The following is a 20796-nucleotide window of genomic DNA, read 5'->3' as shown; positions in this document are numbered from 1 at the left end:
CGCTCCCTACCCGCGGGCGATCGACGGTAATTTCCCGCACGGCGCGATCGACGGACCGATTTCGGGCGTTTAGCGCGAACGATTGGCAGCAGATTCGATCCCAGTGATCGAATATGCTGTTGAAACGGGCGCAAATCGGGGCAGTGTATGGCCAGCTTAAGCCTCCTTCTTGTGTGTCCTACCTGATCATGCACCTCTATTACTGTGCACCCATGCTATTATGCATTTGAGTGATTTCTACTTGATAAATCCCCATGCTCCCATCCAGTGACAAAGCATTACCTTGTACTTCTATTATGCTGCATGATTTTTTTCACTTGTATTCCAGCATGGTCTTATTGCTCTATGTCACCCCTAATTATTGCCTAACTAATGTCCAGCGCTGCGTAATATGTTAGCGCTTTATAAATACAATAATTAAATAAACTTATTAGGTTTAAAGCAAACTGTAATTTATAATTTAGGTACTCTTGGAGGATGGGACAGTTTAGGGTTAGGCATCATAAAGGAAATAAAAAAACACTGGTGTGAAGTGATTGACCAGTGAGATATCACCTACCAGCTTAAGGGGCCCATACACCTAACGATTTTCACACCGTCATACAGCCGATTCGATCACAGTGTTAGAATCGGCTGTGAAATCGCTGCGCACACCGCTGACAAAACGATCGATTTCCGTCCGAAATCGATCGTTCCCGTCGATCCTTCCGTGCGGAAGATTCTCGATCGCCGGCAGGTCGGGAGTGCTTCGATAGCAGCGTTCGAATGCCCGACGACCGACGCAATACAGCGGGTATACATTACCTGTTCCGCCAGTGCGACTCTCCTGGTCCCCGTTGTCTTCTTTCTGCGCTGGGTTCCAGACCGCTGCAGCTACACAGAACTTCCTGTCCCGGCAGGAAGTTTAAATAGTAGAGCGCCCTCTACTGTTTAAACTTCCCCTGGACAGGAAGTTCAGTAGCTGCAGGAACGGTCCGGAGAAGAAGAAAGCGGGGACCAGGGGAGTCGTGCCGGCGGAACAGGTAATGTATGCAGGAGGGGGCGGCAGCAGCGGCAGCTCCACAGATTGTGAATAGATTTCAGCCTGAAACCGATCACAATCTGCAGTAAAGGTGGCCATACGATCCCTCTCTGATCAGATTCGATCAGAGAGGGATCTATCTGTTGGTCGAATCTGATGGCAAATCGACCAGTGTATGGCCACCTTAACACCCTCTCAAACCCAAAATAGCACTGTACTGGCAATTTTGCCAATAATCCACTTCCATAAGTACCTCCAGGAACAACTAAAACCTTCTTGCTTTCAAGTAGCTCTGATCCAATAGTCTACCTATCAAGTCTCACTCAGATCCTTACGACTGCCCATTTTCTCTACTGTTGACTTGATGCCTATTCCTTTAATAGATATGATTTCATGCCCTCCCTATCCAACTGGAAAAAAGGAATTAATGATGCCTTACCCCTATATATCACATATCAATCGCGAAACCAATATCAAACATTTGACAAAATATGGGACAAATGGGTAAAGGCTATAAATACTACCATACCTAACCTTGATATCACGGCCTCAATACAAGACCTCATACAAGTATGATCCCTTACTTAACTACACATGCTAAAACGATATCAAACATTAATTGATATATATACACCCTTGACCCATGTATAATCCAGGTTTCATCATACTCCAGGACAGCTCACCTGAGATTACCATGGAGTCCCTCCCCTATGGAAACAATGCAGATTAAATTAATTGATTAGCTCTCGGTCCACCCTATATAGCCAGCCCCTTTCTCCATCCCATCAGTTCTTCATTGTTTCCACTCACCCATGGACAGTGCAGTGTTTGTTGTGTTTCAACATAGGGGAGCGTGATATAGCACCTATGGGAGTAGAACAAGCTGATTGGCAACCACCAGGGCACAGTCAGCAACAGCTAATACAGGGGTTGCCGGCTATCTTGGGCCCTATTGAGCCAGATTCTCCTAATGAATCATTTGAGGATATATCAGCAGAATCATTTGAGGAGGGGGAGGCTAGAGACTCAGAGGGACAGGCTGGGTCCTCAACTAGAATGGCCAGGTATCTATTTAGTGTGGAGGATACAGCAGAACTTTTGAAGGCGGTGTATGAGTCAGAAAATATTCAGGACTCAACTCCGGCTACATCAGTTCAGGATGAGATCTACAGGGGGCTAGAGGAGACGGGCTCCAGAACGTTTCTGGTACACAAATCCATTAAAAGTGTTATATCAGCTCAGTGAAAACAGCCTGAGAAGAGATTGTTTATACCAAAGTAATTTAAAAGGAGATTTCCCTTTAAAACAGGAAGATCAGAATTTATGGGGAAAGTTCCCTAAGTTAGATCAGATGCACCACTAGCTCAGTACTCTAAATCGGCAGACTTATCGTTTGAAGATGCGGGCAGTTTAAAGGATCCGATGGATCATAAGGCGGAAATTCTTCTAAAGCGGGCATGGCAGGCAGCTGCTTTTGGTTTTAAGCCCGCCATTGCAGCTGTCTGCCTTACCCGCAATTTGGAAAAATGGATGCAGGGATTAAAAGCACACTTAGTGGCAGGTACCCCACATGAAAAGATTTTGGAATCTATGCCGGTGATGTCCAAGACAGTAGCATTTTTGGCAGATGGAGCCACTAAATCCTTGAGATCCTTAGCCAAAACAACTGCCCTCATAAACTCCGCCAGACGCGCAGTGTGGTTAAACACTTGGGAGGGGGACGTATCCTCCAAACATCGTTTATGCGCTATAGAGTTTCAGGGGGAGTTATTGTTTGGCAAAGATTTAATTGACATACTAGAGAGATCTTCGGACAAAGCCAAGAAGTTTCCGGACAAGAGAAAGAGGGGAACAAGTAGGCCCTTTCAGGGGAGAAGATATTTTTCCAGACGAGAGGCTGGAAGACAGGGCTCGCAGCAGCAGCAAACAAGGAGATGGACTTCTAATACAGGCAAGGGAAAGTCTACCTTCCTGTTCAATAAGCCACAGCCAACCTATGCAAAGCCTGACAAATGACGTAGACTTACAGGTGGGGGGGGGAGGCTTCTTTATTTTTTTCAAGCCTGGCAAAAGATAACGGGAAACGACTTTATTTTAGAGTTAATAAGGAATGGATACAGGATAGAATTCCGGACCTGGCCCCCCAAGAATTTTGTTGTTACAGGAACCCCCAGGGACCCAGAGAAGGCGGTGGCCATTCAATCCTTTGTGATAAAGTTGTTACAACAGAGGGTAATTCAAAGGTTTCCGGTTCAGGAATACTTCAGGGGGTTTTATTCCCGGGTGTTTGTAATTCAAAAACCCTCTGGAAAATACAGAATGATTCTCAACTTGAAACCCCTGAACCCTTACATTCTGGAGAAAAAAGTTTCAGATGGAGAGCGTGGCGTCGATCCGCAATTTGATTTGGCCAGAGGCGTTCATGGCCACCCTGGATTTGAAGGACGCGTACCGCCACATCCCTATTCATCCGCATTTTCAAAGATCTCTGAGATTTGCGGTTGTTATGGGGGACGCGGTATGCCATTATCAATACCGCGCCCTGCCATTCGGAATATCCTCCGCTCCGAGGATATTTACGAAGGTCGTAGCAGAAGCCGTCGCACATCTACACCTCCAGAATGTAAGGATTTTACCATATCTGGACGATTTCTTCATTTTGTCAAACACAGAGCAGTCGTTAAGAGAAAGTCTACAGCTCTGCATCCAAACCCTGGAAACCCTAGGGTGGATAGTCAGCAAGGAGAAGTCAGGTTTACAACCCACCCAGACAGCTCTATTCCTGGGGTTAGTATGGGATTCGATACAGCAAAGGATTTTACTACCGGAATCGAAGATAGTCAAGCTAATGACAATGGTAAGAGAATTCGGGTTAGCCCCAACTGTTTCCTTACGGCAGACAATGTCGCTATTAGGTCAAATTACATCAGTAATTCCGGCAGTAGAATGGGCTCAGGCTCATACGCGGATCTTAAAAGCCTGGGACAAACAAAAGACCTCATTGGACAATCACTTTGCCCCCCCCACAGCCAGTGTTGCAAACCCTCCACTGGTGGCTGGACGCAGACCGCTTGGGCAAGGGCCGTCCCTGGATGCAAAAGGATCCGGTAAAGGTATACACGGATGCCAGCGCATGGGGGTGGGGGGCCCACTGTCAGGGGCATCAGGTGCAGGGTCAGTGGTCTCCTCAGCTGAGTCAGAGGTCATCCAATTTCAGAGAGCTGACAGCTGTCAAGTTAGCACTAGTCTTTTCTGCCTCAGTTACAGGACAAGGAAGTAATGTTGTTCTCAGACAACATCGTCACGTTATCTTATATCAGGAAACAGGGGGGGGGGGGGCAGAGTCCAGAGTCTCAGGGAGTTAGCGATGGAAATCTTAGTCTGGGCAGAGGAACACGTCACGTCTCTGACGGCAACCCACATTCAAGGGGTCCAGAACCGCTGGGCAGATGTTCTCAACAGAGCAACCCTGACGGAGGCAGAGTGGCAACTGAACCAGCAGGTTTTCGATCAGATTGTAGTCCAGTGGGGCAGACCAATATTGGATCTGTTTGCCACACCACAAAATGCAAAGACAGAAGATTTCTGTTCCCTACATCCTTCCTCTTTAACAGACCAGTTAGACGCCCTGACTGTAGAATGGCCGACGGGCCTATTACATGCTTTCCCCCCGTTCAACCTGATCCCAAGAGCCCTCAACAAGTTGAGAAACTCACAGGCGGAAGTAATATTCATAGCACCCTGGTGGCCGAGAAGGGCCTGGTTTCCGTTCCTACAGACCCTAAGGATAAGGGGCCCTTGGCACTTAGGGAGCAGGGTAGACTTACTGATGCAGCCTGGATCCTGAGAGGCAGACTGAGTAGTTTAGGGTTTTCACAGAGGGTTAACAACACACTGTTAAGGTGTAGAAAGGAAAACACGCGAAAAATGTATTCCAAGGTGTGGAAAGTTTTTTGTTCATGGAAGGAAAAGAATAGTGTCAGATCAAATGACAAGAAGTCTATTTTAGATTTTTTGCAGGATGGCGTGGACCTGGAGTTGGCAGTTAGCACCCTCAGGGTCCAGGTGTCGGCATGATCTGTTTTTTTGGACAGGCAGTTATCCACTGAGTTGCATATACATTTTTTTTTTAAAGGCAGTAGCCAGAACACAACCGATTCCAGTGAAGGTGGTACCTCCCTGGGACCTGTCACTAGTGCTTGATTTCCTGATGTCAGACTTTTTCAACCCGCAGAGACTATTCCGGTTAAGTTGTTAACACTAAAGGTAGCTTTTTTTGATTGCTATTACAACAGCTAGGAGAGTGGGGGACATACAGTTGTTATCAATAAAGGATCCTCATATGATAATCCACCCAGACAGAATAGTGTTCCGACCAGATCCAACATACCTACTGAAGGTGGCCACTGGGTTCCATAGAACACAGGAAATCATCTTGCCATCTTTTTCCACAGACCCCAAGAATGACAAGGAAAGGAGGTTGGCAAATTTAGACGTTAGACAAGCAGTGATTACCTATCTACAGAGGACACAACAGTGGAGAAGATCTAGCCATTTATTAGTTTTATTTTCGGGTAGTTGTAGGGGGTTACATGCCTCAAGAGGTTCCATAGCCAGATGGATCAGAGAGGTTATAGGTTTAGCTTATAAAAGTTCAGGTGCTGATACACCCACGAGCATTAGAGCACATTCGACAAGATCCTTGGCAGCCTCCTGGGCGGAAAGATCAGGAGCAACGTTAGACCAAATATGCAAGGCAGCGACATGGTCGGGACATTCTACATTTTTGAAGCACCACCGAGTGGAGTTGCTATCCAGCCAGGATCAGGCGTTTGGGCGCAAAGTGCTCCAAGCAGTCATCCCACCCTAAGGTAAAAGTTCTCGCTGGTCTCAGGTGAACTGTCCTGGAGTATGATGAGAGAAAGGCCGTCCTACTTACCGGTAGTAGTGTTTCGGCGAATACCCCAGGACAGCTGCCTTAGTACCCAGCCCTAACTTTGTATATGTATGAAGTAAAAATAACTAAAGACAGGATATGGGGTGAGCTAGCTACTCTTCTATTGAACTGATGGGATGGAGGAATGGGCTGGCTATATAGGGTGGACCAGGAGCTAATCAATTAATTTAATCTGCATTGTTTCCATAGGGGAGGGACTCCATGGTAATCTCAGGTGAGCGGTCCTGGAGTATTCGCCAAAACACTACTACCAGTAAGTAGGACGGCCCATTTCATCCCCTCATTCGTCTGATGTATTATTTTGTTTTGTCTCTGAGTCACGTCATGATAACACCACTGACTTTTATAACCCAGCTGAACTGTTAATTTATTTTACTTTTGTTCTTTGTTGAAAATTCAATAAAAATTAAAAAAAAAAAAAAAAGATAGGATTTCATGAAATAATCAATGCTATGTACATCTCCAGTCATGGTTTCGTTTTTACATACTGTTAACATGCAGAAAACATGGATAAATAACTATGAAACCGTTCCAAATCACAGCAATGTACTGAAGTGGTCGGAGAAATCCTTCACGCCTGCACTCTTGTGCTGCACAGACATTTTCAATTCAAGTGAATTAACAGGTTTCTTAAAATATGCAACACACAAATGCATAGATTTCTGGTGAGCTTGTGTCCTGAGAGAGCCTGTTCAGATTATGACTGCAGTGGCTGGGTAGTGGTACTGACACAGGAGACTTCCTGTTCAGTAAGCTGGCACCTATTCAACAAGTAGACCTTGGGCAAGAGTGCCTAACACTACTAGTGCCTACTAAGCGCACCTTAGTGGCTGCAGCTCTGGCACTTTGAGTCCACCAGGAGAAAAGCATGATATAAATGTTTTGTGTCTTGTCTCTGCTGGCCACCACCCTGCTTGCTACAATGCAAGGGAATGGAGCAGAGGCTGGCAGAGGAGACTGTGGACATGATCTGTATAGGCTGGGCAAGCCTTCAGCAGTGGTAAACACCTCTGGAATCATGCACTGGGAGAGTAGCCCATTAGATGTCACAGGGGGTGGGCAAATACACAATTCTTTTCATCTACAGGCTTATATAATTTACCTTAACCATTCAAGGACCAAGCCAATTTTTACACTGCTGCAGTGTTATTGCCTATGGGAAACTATAATCTCACCTCAACAGCACATGAATGTAAAAATTAAACACTACCAGAGGTCAGATGGCACAGCACATTTAAAAAACAATACCCAACAGCATTACTAGTGTATTTAAAATTGTTTTTAAAGCAAAGGGGAAACAAAACTAAAAACAAACCTACTTCTCTAAAGGATGCTGCATATCTCTTTAAGAAAGGGAGATTCAAATTCAGCTCGACAGGCTCTAATACTTTCCTGCCAACGTCTCTTGGCTTCATTCTTTGAAAGCTCAGAACAGAACAACCCCAAGACTACAGCAGTTATGCAACGACACTGCAACTAGTCTCCTCTTGAATACTGATCAGCATCCGCTCTCTTGAGAGCAGAGAGGTAACCTTTTCACTTCCTATGGATTAGGTCAAACAAAATTATATATCTGTTTTTTATGCTGGATTCAGTAATAAAAGCTATTACATAACACTCAATTCAAAATACTTCTTATATGTTTAGAATTGAAAACTGCAGCACAAAAAGCAGGGCGCCTTGCACTCGGGCTACAAAGTAAATACATTATTTTCACAGAAGCATTCTGTCAGGGCTTGTCCCTCTAAGCAAAACGAACAAAAGTGTTACGATTTATCTTAACTCACAAAAGCTCAGTCTCATCCTCATCTCTGTTTAGAATGCTGTAAGGGATGGAAACAAAAATTGACCATTCATCCATGACTCACTTAACAAGCAATGCACCACAGACTCAGCTGCCTGGCACAATAATAAAGATTAGATTTTTTTTTTTCTCTTGATTTTTTTTTTCACTGAAGACTGCTCACACATTCAAGGTGACATTGATAATGCAGGCAGAATGATACCACTATACCTGGCCATAAAGCTGCAAAAAATGTTTTTCCTAGACACAGCTATGCAGGCAAACAAAACCTGATTACAGCTATACACAAGATTATTTTTCATGTCAGCCTCCAGAATAACCATTTCTCCTAGATATAGGGATGATTGTTTTCTTACCCTACAGACAGACATCTGGTTCGTCGTAAGAGTACCAGTCTTGTCAGAGCAAATGACCGATGTGCAGCCCAAGGTTTCAACCGATGGCAAGCTCCTGACAATGGCATTTTTCTTGGCCATTCTTCTAGTACCCAAAGCCAAGCAAGTGGTGATAACTGCAGGCAGTCCTTCAGGGATAGCAGCAACAGCAAGGGCAACTGCAATTTTGAAGTAGTAAATGGCTCCTCTGATCCATGAGCCTCCATGGACAGGATCATTAAAGTGTCCAATATTAATGATCCAGACAGCTATACAAATTAAGGAAATGACTTTAGAAAGTTGTTCCCCAAATTCATCCAACTTCTGCTGCAGAGGAGTCCTCTCTTGCTCAGTCGCTACCATTTCATCTCTAATCTTCCCAATCTCTGTGTTGACTCCAGTTGCTACAACTACTCCTATTGCTTTGCCAGCAGCAATGTTAGTACCCTGTGAAGAGAAAAAAAAATAAAAAAATATGCAGATATACACTATAGCAATTATTAAAGCAGAAATCAGCCTTATACACCAGACAAGGCGCATTGAGAGCTTCCTTCTGAAAAAGCTAGCAGTCTAGCTCGGATGTAGTTCTTTAAGCTGGAATTTGGTTTGAATCCCTCACCTGGAACAAGTATGCAGATTAGGAGGAGTGTCTTAAAGTACATATGAACAGAGAGGGACAGGGGCTCAGGAGGATAGATGGTGCAGAGGAGCGGAGTGGTGCACAAGGGATGTCACACAGTGGGGGTATGGCGAGTTGGGAGAATAAAGGTCTCAGCCAGCAGAAAGCTGAATCGATACGCCAGGTTGATTGCTGGCTGAGTCGTCATGAGCATATATGTACATACACTAGATTCTTGGCTTAAGGCATATTTACACTTTGCTAAAGTGAATTGATAATATTGCCAGTTGCAGGACAAATCATCAGACGGTCTTGTGATTAACTAATTCATGTGCAAGCAAAGTGGAAAAAGTTATTGGGAGACAGCATGCATTCTCTCTCTCTTTCACTAGTATTCAAATTGTATAAAAGGGCAAAACATTCTTTAAATGATTTGTAATTATATATGCGCAATAGGTCAACCAATAGATGACCATTTTTCCTGGAAGTCAGATGCATGTGATTGGTTTATCAGGTGATCTCTTTATACTTTTCTGTTGGTCACATGATCAAGCCTAATGCCTGGTACACACCATGCAATTTCCGATCGTTTTCCTGTTTAAAGGTCCGTACATACGCCGGATTGGAGGCGACGGGTCCGTCGTCACCTCCCGCTGGGTGGGCGTTCCAGCGACAGTCCGGCATGTGTACAGTCTGTCTGCAGACTGAAACGGCTGTTTCTGAGCGATCCGCCCGGCGGATCGCTCAGAAACAGCTGTATCAGTCCGCCGACAGACTATACACACGCCGGACTATCGCTGGAACAACCACCCAGCGGGAGGGGACGACGGACCCGTCGTTGCCTCCAGTCCGGCGTGTGTACGGACCTTTATTTTCTGATCACTTCTATGCAAATCGATCAGAAAAACGATCTGAAGTCAGATCGGACCTGTTGGAAATCATCTATTCGACCCATCTATCTGATGGGAAATTGCATGTTGCGTACCAGGCTTTAGGGCCCATCTCCACTGCACAGCTGAATCGCAAATCGCTAGTGATTTTTAAATTGTTAGGGTTGCTACTTTATCATAGAAATCATGATTCCACTATAGTGGTTCGATTCGCAAATCGCAATCGCTTTCTGGAGTGATAACGCAATGCAAATGAAGCAATCACATAACAAAATTATTGGCGTTTGTGATTGCTAGTGGAAAAGGGCCCCAACTACTGATTCCTGTGTAGGCCAACCTAGACAAAGTAGACCAAAACCATTACCAGGTAAATTGATCATGGGCTTCTCCAAGGTTTCCGTTGCAAGATAAATTTTCCTAGGAAAATTGATCAACTCTAGCAGCAACATATTTCTTATCTAAGCAAATGGCATTATCTTATGCAAGAGAGCATTTTTAACTCCTAACATGTGAAAAAAAAAAATCTTTTCTTAAAAAAAAATACAAAACAAAAAAACCAAACAAAAAACGCATATATTTTGTTGACATAGAAAGCAAACTGTAACTGAACATGTGGGCTTGCAAATAATACCATAATTCTATGTAGTGATGTGTGTGGAGAAAATAACTATACTTACAGAAAACAACATATTCTTTTTGTCTTGATTGACAGCCCGTGGATCAGGCACTGGGTCCGTATGTTTGATAACCGATACGGATTCCCCTAGAAATTAAAGGACATACTTCAGACAAAGTGAAACAACAAGTTCTATTTTCTCATTTTTTGTCTATTCTATTGTCTCCATATCTGGCCCAAGATTTAAAAGCTGTGACTCATGAACAGAATCAGAAGTAAAAAACAAAACAAAAAAAAATAGTAATTTAAAAGAAAGGATTCTTGCCATAAAGGTGTCCATTCACACATCGATTTTCCCATTCCTGCCACATGATTACGTCAATCATCAATTTCTCCAAAATGTCAGATTAATAAAATGAAGACTGAGGCTAGGTTCACGGTGCTCAGTTGCATAACGCAGGCGTTATAATGACTGACCTGCCATGGAGACTAAACAAACTTTAAAGGGGTACTGAAGTAAGAGGTATACGGAGGCTGCCATATTTATTTCCTTTTAATCAATACCAGTTGCCTGGCAGCCCTGCTGGTCTATTTCTCTGCAGTAGTATCTGAATAACACCAGAAACAAGCATGCAGCTAGTCTTGTCAGATCTGACTTTAAAGTCTGAAACACCTGATCTGCTGCATGCTTGTTCAGGGGCTATGGCTAATAGTATTGGAGGCAGAGGATCCGCAGGGCTGCCAGGCAACTGGTATTGATTAAAAGGAAATATGGCAGCCTCCATATTCCTCTTACTTCAGTTCACCTTTAATACAAAGCCTGCAAGTTAGAAAAATGCAATCAGTTACAAAGCAGCACTGTGAACAGGCACATATGATTGTATGGGCAGTGACTTGACATGCAGACTTATTCGGTAATGCAACTGAGCACTGAACTAGGCCTCATTAGGACCTTAAAACTATTGTCCTCAGACAGGACGAAAGATTTGCATCTATCAGGGGGGGCAGGAGTGGTGGTTGATCAACAGGCCATAGTGTTGCATTGATGTTCAATCCATTTTCAATAGATTTCCTGTTGTGTATAGTAGGAATCAATCCCTCTTAGATCAGATTGGAGAAGGATGAAATGTTTTGCCCCATCGGATGGTAATCTATAATTGTATGGGCACCTTAATACATGATTTCATTTATACAACTTTCCAGTGCAGCAAAACAGGTCATGTTGCCATTTATGGAATCCCCTAATGATGGCATAAAACCATAGTAATACTATTGAACCAGCCACAAAGTAAAGACCATACTCCAGCTGGATGCTGACAAGCTGCACAATTGCACATTTTAGCATCACGGAAAATGTCAAAAGTGTGCTCCTGTTAGAGAATAATACGTTGCAAATTAAAGGACTCTAAAGCTGGGAGAAAGCTTTTTCAAAAACCTTGCACAAGTGCCTTTACTTGTTGCTTAAACTATTATAATTGCAAAAAATGTATAGCAAGTAGCATGTGACTGTATGATCATGTGAAATATCCTGAGGTGGGGGGACAAAGATAAGCATGAGACCTACCAACCCCCCTCCCTGTCCCCATTGTACATACCAGTTAGGATCGACTGATCTACTCGTAAAGTTGTAGACTTGATAGATGTTAGTCTTATGTCTGCTGGTACTTTGTCGCCAACTGCCAATGGAAAAAAAAATATATATTTAGCATTAATCACAGCCTTGCCATTCAAATCTTAATCTGGAATATACAGATGAGTAATTACAGTTACAATAATGTAACAAAAGTATATATATATATATATATATATATATATATATATATATATATATATATATATATATATATATATATATATATATATATATATATATATATATATATATATATATATATATATATATATATATATATATATATATATATATATATATATATATATATATATATATATATATATATATAGGATAGGGAAAAGACATGCCTTGCAGAGTAGAAATATTAAACAATATTCATTTTTCACAAGCGGGCATAATAAACAGTACATGAACAGATGTGCAAGACTGCAGACAAGCAGGCTAAATGCTAATTAGGTCATCTTATAGACTCTAGAGAGGTTGTCATGCAGAGCTATTAAGAAAGTAAAATAGAAGCTTCCAATAATAATCCAACATAGCCATTTAGGCTAAGTTTTCACTAGAAGCATGTAAATTACATGCAATTTGAGATGCAAAATTTGCATGCGAAACAGCAAACATGTGACATGATTTTTCTGCATGCAACATCCAAAAATAGTAACATGGTTGTCATTTTGTTCTGGATGAAAATTTCGCATTTAGCAGAAACAGGGCCTATAGGAGATCTTTGCAGTGCAAATTTGTGTGCCAAAAAAGAAAAAAACAAAAACAAAACCCAAAAATGCATATATTTGGACCTAGTGGAAACAAGCCCTAAGAACAGTTACCATCGAATAATTTTTTCACAATGTAGTAGCCATTCTCTGGGCAACTTTAAAACCACTCCAAATTGTGATTGATCATCATACTTTAAATAGAACGTGTATGAATGAGAGAGACGCCGACTAGCTAAGTCCAAACTGAATTTCAATATTTCTTTTTTTTAAAGATTCTTTATTTATAAGAGAATTTTTATACAACAAGATGAAATACAACATAATACAGTGTAACAGTCAACTCCACCATTCGCTATCCAAAGATAAAATGACATGGTGCAGCCGATAGCAACCAGAGCCATCAGCATAAATAATATCATATAAACGTAGGCAGCGAAATGTGAGTGTCGAACTTTTTGTGCGCAAAATTTCCCATAAGTGTAGTATATAGCTTATTTTATGACATTCAATACTACACGTGTCTGCCCCCACGTGTGTTCCAGCCCATAAGCTTCCCTCTTCCCAAAGGGGGAATTTGGAAGGTAAGTGGAAGTGGATGTCCTGGGGCCCGGAGGGATCAATCACCCAGGACACCCGGTCCGCCCATTTGAGATGTGTCCCATGTTAGGCCGGTGCACATGGTTATTACACCTTAGGGGTCATAGATATTCACACTGAAAGATAAAAGGGGGAATGAGATAGATAAGGTATCACACATAGAGGTGCGAAGTAGAAAGAGAGAGAGAGAAGTGAAGAGTAAGAAAGGAAAAGAGTTCAGATTGTTGGGCACCAGGTGGGGGGGGGAGCGCGAAGACCACCCTTCTCAACAATTGAGTCTAAATCCAGAAGAGAGACGTTCATGTAACGCCAGGGAAGAGCCAATGCCAAGGAGTCGACGTGTCAACCCATTAGCTCCCTATAGGAATCAGACTCCTCAAACTCCGACCAGGGAGCCCACGTCCTGCTATATTGTTCATCCCTATTATGTATAGATTGGGTGATATTTTCCATCTGTCGGATATGTTTTATCTCCTGAAGCCACTCAGTAACTGTGGGAGGTTGGGTTCCCTTCCAGTGACGGGCAATTGTTATTCTGGCTGCATTGATAAGGTGCTTTGAAAGGGATTTTTTATATTTCCCTAGGCGTCTTGGCGTATTGTGGAGTAAATAATATGTTGGGTCATCCGTGGCGGTCACTCCCGTAATCTCGGACATAAGTTCCCTGACTGTGTTCCAATATGGGGACAGCAGAGGACACTCCCAAAAAATATGCAAAAAGGTGCCCCTATGTGTCAGGCACCTCCAGCATACATCTGCTGATCCTGGGAACATTTTGGCAAGTCTAGCAGGGGTGTAGTACCACTGCGTCAAGAACTTATATCCTGATTCTTGGATCCTCGCCGAGGTCGAGGTTTTGTGTGCTAGTATAATAATTTTTTGCCATTGCGTATCGGTGAATGAGCGTCCAATATCGGCCTCCCATCGTAATCGGAGCCCATTGGCAGAATCGGGGTCAGCTAACAGTAGTGCGTATACCTGGGAGATGGTTCGGGTTATATGCCCTTCTCCATTGCATAATGATTCAAAAGGGGTGAGAGGTCGAGTAAGCTTAGTTTTTCCACCGAGGCTGAGCAGGAAATGTTTAAATTGCATATAGGACCATATGTCAGCTTTAGGTAGTTTTAAGGCGGCTCTTAGGGATTGTATACTCCGCCAGTCATTGTTTTCAAATAGGTGAGATGCTCTTATGATCTTCCCCACCATCCAGTGTTTATATGCTGAGCGGTGTGTGCCCTGGGGAAAGTTAGGGTTGTCCAACAGCGGTACTAGAGGGGAGGGCCAGGGGCTTATTGTCGTGTGTCTACGCAGCTTATGGAACGTCTTTAGTGTATTTTCCACTAGGGGATGATGATTGTCCATATGGATAGTCTTATGACTTACCCACGGTAATTGCGCTATGTGTGGGGTGGCCATATCCTTTTCCACTCTAACCCACTGTTTATTCTGTTCATGTCTACTCCAGTCCACAATCCTGATAAGCATAGCCGCCGAGTGGTATAGTTGCAGGTTGGGGACTGCCAGTCCTCCATCTGCCTTAGTCTGGGTTGTGAGAGCGTATCGGATCCTGGGGGGTTTACCCTTCCATATAAATTTGGCAAAGCATCTACGTGATTCTTTGAAAAAGGACATAGGCACCGAGACCGGGAGAGTCTGAAAGATATACAGAAAGCGGGGGAGAAGATTCATCTTGATGATGTTTATTCTTCCAAACCATGAGAACCTCGGTACATCCCATCTCTGTAAGTCAGTTTTGGCTCTGGATAATAACGGGGCGTAATTTAATGAGAAGATATCTGCTAGATCATTAGGGATTTTGGTTCCCAGGTACGATAGCGCGCGTGAGGACCATCGAAAGGGGAAATTAGTCTCAATTACAGATTTAATCGAGGGATCTAATGTGATATTGAGGGCTTCAGATTTATCATAGTTCACTTTAAAGTTAGTCAGATGTCCAAAGGTTTTGAATTCTTCGAGTAGGTTTGGTAGGGAAACGTGGGGGTGAGTTATATAGAAAAGCAGATCGTCCGCGTATGCGGCGACCTTGTGTTCCCCGGACGGAAGCTGAAGTCCCTTGATGTCGGGATTTGCACGGATGGTACGTAAAAGTGGCTCCAGCGTTAGTGCAAAAATTAGGGGTGAGAGGGGGCAACCCTGTCGGGTGCCATTAGATATTTTAAGGGAGGCCAACAGTTCGCCATTAACTTTTACCTGTGCGCACGGAGAGGTATACAGGGCCATTATGCGAAGGAGCATATTACGTGCCAGTCCAATGTGCTGTAAGGTACCCCCTATGAAATCCCAATGGACACGATCGAAGGCCTTCTCCGCATCTGTGGACAGTAGCATCATAGGTAAGGCCCTCGATCGTGCCCAGTGCACCATATTAAGTGTGCGTATCGTATTGTCTCGTGCCTCGCGCGTCGGTATAAAGCCCACTTGGTCAAAGTGGACCAATTGAGTCATATATGGGGATAATCTATTTGCGAGTACTTTGGCATATAGCTTCAAATCCAGATTTAGTAAGGATATAGGGCGGTAACTAGTGCATACCGCCGGGTCTTTGCCCTGCTTGTGTATGACCGAAATGTGGGAGCTCATCATATCGTCCGGGAAAGACAAGGGGCAGTCATCATCCGCGATCGAGTTAAGGGCGCGAAGCAAATGGGGGTGAAGAGTATCAAAGTATTGCATGTAATAGTCGCGCGGAAGACCATCCGGTCCCGGTGCCTTTCCTGTGGGGGTCTGTGCTAGAGCCACTTTGAGCTCCTCAAGGGTGAGGGGTCCTTCTAGATCTTTAATGTCATCTTCGGATAGTTTGGGCATCCCAGATGCCTCAAGGTATGTCTTAATTTTCCCTCTTAAGGTGCGCTTTGCTAACTCTGATCCGTCTCGGGGAAGATTATATAGTGAGTCATAGAATTGTCTAAAGACATTCGCAATCGAGGAGGATCTGTGATGTTTCCGGGAGGTGGGGTCATTGATAAACGGTACATAGTTCCCCATCTGCTGCTCCCTAAGGGCCCTGGCTAGCAAACGGCCGCATTTATTGCCATGTTCATAATAATATTGCTTACAGCGCGTTGCTGCGTACCTTGCTTTATAGAATAGAAGGGATTTTAGCTTGTCCCTTTCTGCCGTCAACGCCCTCAAGTCAGCATCAGAAAGGGTACACCTATGTAATAGTTCTAAGCGATGGATTTCCTGGAGGGATTTTTCGATCGTTTCTGTTCTTTCTTTTTTAAGTCTACTACCCTCTTGTATAAAAATTCCTCTCATGACACATTTGTGTGCCGCCCATACTGTCATGGGCGACACATCACTAGTCACATTTGTTGCAAAGTAACGCTCCAGTGCTTTGCTGACTCTTACTTCTATTTCCCTACTCTTCAATAAGGATGTGTTGAGCCTCCAGGTGAAAGGACCCAATTTCTTTTCCAGTATCGCGAACGATGCTGTGACCGGAGAGTGATCTGAAATAGTACCTTCTAGTATCCGGGTATCTGACACCGTCGGTAGTAGGTTATGTGATGCAAATAGGTAGTCGATACGCGTGTAAGTCTTATGAGGGTGCGAGAAAAATGTGTATTCCCTATCTGATGGATGGGCGAGACGCCATATGTCCACCAATTGTCGGGACTGAATAGCAAGCGCACAGCGTCGGATCACCCTATGTGGCACTGTTGATCTACCGGAAGAGGTATCCATAATTGGATCTAGTACCAAATTCAGATCTCCCCCTATAATCAGGCTGCCCTCTGAGAAAGCATCTAACTCCTCTAGAAAGCTATTCAAGAAGGTTTGCTGTCCAGTGTTAGGGGCGTAGTACGTACCAAATGTGTACGTCCTATTATGGATGATCCCTTTAACTAGCACAAATCGCCCTTCCCTATCCCTGGAACTCTGAGTCTGTGTTATATTAATGTGTTTGGAGAACAATATGGCCACACCTTTGGTCTTAGTATCTGGGGAGGAACTGTAAAAGGCCTGCGGGAATTGTCTATTAGTCAATTTAGGATGTTCACTCCCCTTAAAGTGTGTCTCTTGAATGAATGCTACCTGCACCTTAGAGCGTTTTAATTCATTTTGTAGTGCGGACCGCTTCTCGGGTATGTTCAGCCCCCTGGCGTTGAACGTCTGTACCTTAAGTGATGCCATCCTCTGGAAGAATATTTTCAATTAATGACAGTCTCCGCGCCACCCACCCCACCCAGCACCCACCAGAAAGAGAAAAGAGAGTAAAGAGAAAACAGAACAGACAGTACAAACAAACAAAAGAAGTTAGGAGTCTATGCTCCTTGTTATACAGTAGAGGGAGAAAAAAACTCCCCCACCATATCACCCAAAGAAGGCCAGGACTCTCCTTTCTACTGAAGGAGAGCAGCATCATATGCCTGACCAACCTGAGGTAGGAGACGAATCCAACCGCCCGCGTGGCCAGCGCCCGTCCCTCCCCCCACATAACAATCGTATAAACATATCTAGTGGAAACTTCTATTGACATAACTGAATTGTAATAACACCATGCATAAATATAACATGACAGATCAATTATCAGCTTATGCGTTGGAAAGAAAGTGTTTGGTTATCATCTCGGGAGTATGCGACCTTCCTATATTATAGGCGATAAATGTGTCCGTATGTAGAATTCTAGATGGTAATTATGTGTATATACATACATATATTGTACATCAATATGCCCACATCTACACCTATATCTCCGTTTTCACCCACCGGATCTACAACTAGTCTGTCGGGATGCATCACCCATCTTTAAGAAGTTTAGACCCCATCTATCCCGCCCCCCTCCATCTTGCCTGCGCTATTGCTTATCCAACACAGAAGCATTTTAATGTAAAGAGGGAAGGTGAAAATACCAAAAGCACCAGGCCCCCATATATTAGTGCATATTGATACATAACTGTGGTTAATGGTATATATCCTGAGTATTCTTATAAGCGTAGCAGTCCAAAACTCCCTCCCCCACACCCCCCCCCGAAGCCCCCCCCCCCCCAGTTCCCCGTGAACATAGCCCCCTCATCCTAGTGGCTTCGGCAATCATATCTGCATAAATAGTTACAGTTCACTAATCATATCACAGTCTGATTAAGTGGATAGCAGCACAAGAGTGGGCCTAGAAGATGTCAGCTATGAATGGTATCTGCCGAAGCTAGATCGCTAAGCACATAAAGTTCGCATGGATATTCCACGGAGGGGTCCGTTATTCCTGCCAGATACACGGATAGGCTCATTCAGCTAATAGGAGTCTATGTGCCATCCAGGGATATCCGGGGATCCGATCAACATGTTAGGGAGAGGAGAGGACACGGGAGAAGGGGAGGGGAAGGGCACTCCCGGGTGTACAAAAAGCGCGAGGCATATTACCTTGTCGTGCGGATCTCAGTCCAGAAAAGGGGGATTAGTACAATTAAGCACCATACTGTAGAGGGGGTCCATTGGTACGTAGGTGGGATCATAGTTCTCCATTTTCCGAAATGCCATAACACTGTTGCGCGGATGCAGAAAAGCCTGCACGGTGAATAGGATCCAAAGTAAAATCACATACGTTTCACTCCCGTGCGTTTCTCTGGCGCTTCTGCTTTTGTGGTTTGGCAAAGTCGATGCTGTCCGGGTCCCACTCCGGAGTCGCCACTGATGGTATATCCATGGTCTTGAAGAAGTCAGGAAGATCTTTTGGATGTCTCAGGGCGAAAGAGGTGCCATTTTTGGTCGCCAGCAGATGGAAGGGGAAACCCCATTTATAAGTTGCTCCCGCCTGGAGTAATGCAGTTATGACTGGTTTAAGTGCTCGTCTCTGAGCAAGAGTGGAGGGAGCTAGATCCTGATATAGTGAAATAGATGCGCCATCAAAGTCAACCGTCCCAGATTCACGAGCTGCCCTCATGATTGCTTCCTTAATCTCAAAATCGTGGATGTGACATACAACATCTCTTGGTGGTTCGGAGCCTTTTGGCATAGGGCGGAGAGCCCTATGTGCCCGATCAAATTTGAGTGGATGATCAACAACCCTGTTAAGCAGTCCGTTAAAGATTGCACGTAGTGTGGGCTGCAGGTCCTCCATCCTCGTGGCCTCGGGTAACCCCCTTACTCTGATATTGTTCCGACGACTTCTATTTTGTAGGTCCTCTATTTGGGATCTCATGAAGGTGTTGAGGGTCTGTTGTCTGTCACTCTTCTGCTTTAGGCCGGCGACCTCTGTCTTTAAAGTCTCCACTTCGGCCTCCAACACTGTGACCCGCTGTGCCGCTGCTGCTATATCTGATCTTACGGTAGCGATCTCCGACTTCGTGGAGCTGAGAATATGTTCCGTCTGGTGGTGCAGATCAAGCTTAGTGGGCATTCCCCTCAGGAAAGCCCATATTTCGTCTAGTGCAGAAGAAGGATTGCTGGACTGCGATGATGCAGGAGCGGGAGTCCCAGATGCTGAAGCGGCGTCCATCTTGGACGAGGTGCTCCTTGCCGCTCGTGGGGTAAAAAAGTTCTCTAGATTGTCTTTCAGTCCCGCAACCTCGCTTTTTCTGGTAGTCTTCCGTCCTCCTCTGCCTGCCATACCATATGCGCCGTTTTCCGGGGTGAATTTTAGGGTTTCCACGCTAAAGATAGTGCCATGTGGTCGGGAGTTCAGAAGGCAAGCTGCCTCACGCGTCCATGTCACGCTCCGCCCCCCGAATTTCAATATTTCAATAATTTTTTTTAAATTGTTTTTCTGTTATTTATCAATTTTTATGGTATTGAACGAAAATCTATCGAAAACACGCTCAAAATTCAGATCAGATGTTGGAAAATATCGATCTGGCAGAAAATTTGATATAGTAATCGAACTCAATGGTTGATCGCCCACCAAGTTGCCTGATGTATGGCCACCTAAAGAGATTAAAGTTTACTGGTCACTTTTAGGCTGCCATGTAGAAATATTATATAATTTAAATGCTCATATCAAATTAAGGTGCCCGTACACTTATACACATTTATTTAATCTATCTGCTGTGAATATATTCCCCTACAAAGTCCAACTGATCAACTTAGTCAATTTTAACCAAAACTCATCTGAAAGTACAGATTGGAGAGGAAGGAAGATCAAGGTAAATTGGGGCAAGTGAGGTGTGGTGGTAGATCGATGGCCCATAGCATTGTGCTGCATTTAACAGTGCAACGCTGCAGTTCAATAGATTTTCAAGATTCCCTGCTGGAATCTATTGAAAATCTATGCGCAGTGTGTGGAAGGAATAGATTCCTTTCAGAGAGAAATTGATCATTTTGCCCCCATCAAGTGTTCCCACTGGAGAAGAGAATGGACATTATGTCTTTTCTTCGCTCATTGTAAAAAACTGACAGAGAGCGGTTCCTTTTTCCTATATAGAAGCTGCTCACACTTGTCAGCCTGCAACAGATCCGTGAGACCCGTCGAAGTAAACACTCTGCACTTCTGTGCAGTCAGTGATAACCCCGATCAGGTGGATGTGTTCCCTCATGTAGCCTATGGGGGTAATGCATCTGCCCCAGCCAGACCACCAGAGGGGACACTACAATGTCCGCTCCCACTGG

The 20796-nt window shown here is 44.1% G+C and overlaps 1 protein-coding gene across 2 annotated transcripts in view; it reads right to left on the bottom strand.

Moving 5' to 3' along the window:
• ATP2A2 (ATPase sarcoplasmic/endoplasmic reticulum Ca2+ transporting 2) overlaps positions 1-20796 on the bottom strand; it is a 126598-nt gene that overhangs the window by 70868 nt on the left and 34934 nt on the right. For both annotated transcript variants that reach the window (XM_068245299.1, XM_068245290.1), the window contains exons 6-8: positions 11877-11957; positions 10343-10428; positions 8139-8603 (exon numbers count right to left, since the gene is read on the bottom strand). In XM_068245299.1, coding sequence (XP_068101400.1) covers positions 8139-8603; positions 10343-10428; positions 11877-11957 — 632 coding nt within the window. The remainder of the gene's footprint in view (positions 1-8138; positions 8604-10342; positions 10429-11876; positions 11958-20796) is intronic.

The sequence above is a fragment of the Hyperolius riggenbachi genome, chromosome 1, assembly GCF_040937935.1.
Source record: "Hyperolius riggenbachi isolate aHypRig1 chromosome 1, aHypRig1.pri, whole genome shotgun sequence".
NCBI classification, from domain to species: Eukaryota; Metazoa; Chordata; class Amphibia; order Anura; family Hyperoliidae; genus Hyperolius; species Hyperolius riggenbachi.
Note: the sequence above shows the minus strand (reverse complement) of the source record. Positions and strands in the feature narration are given on the sequence as shown.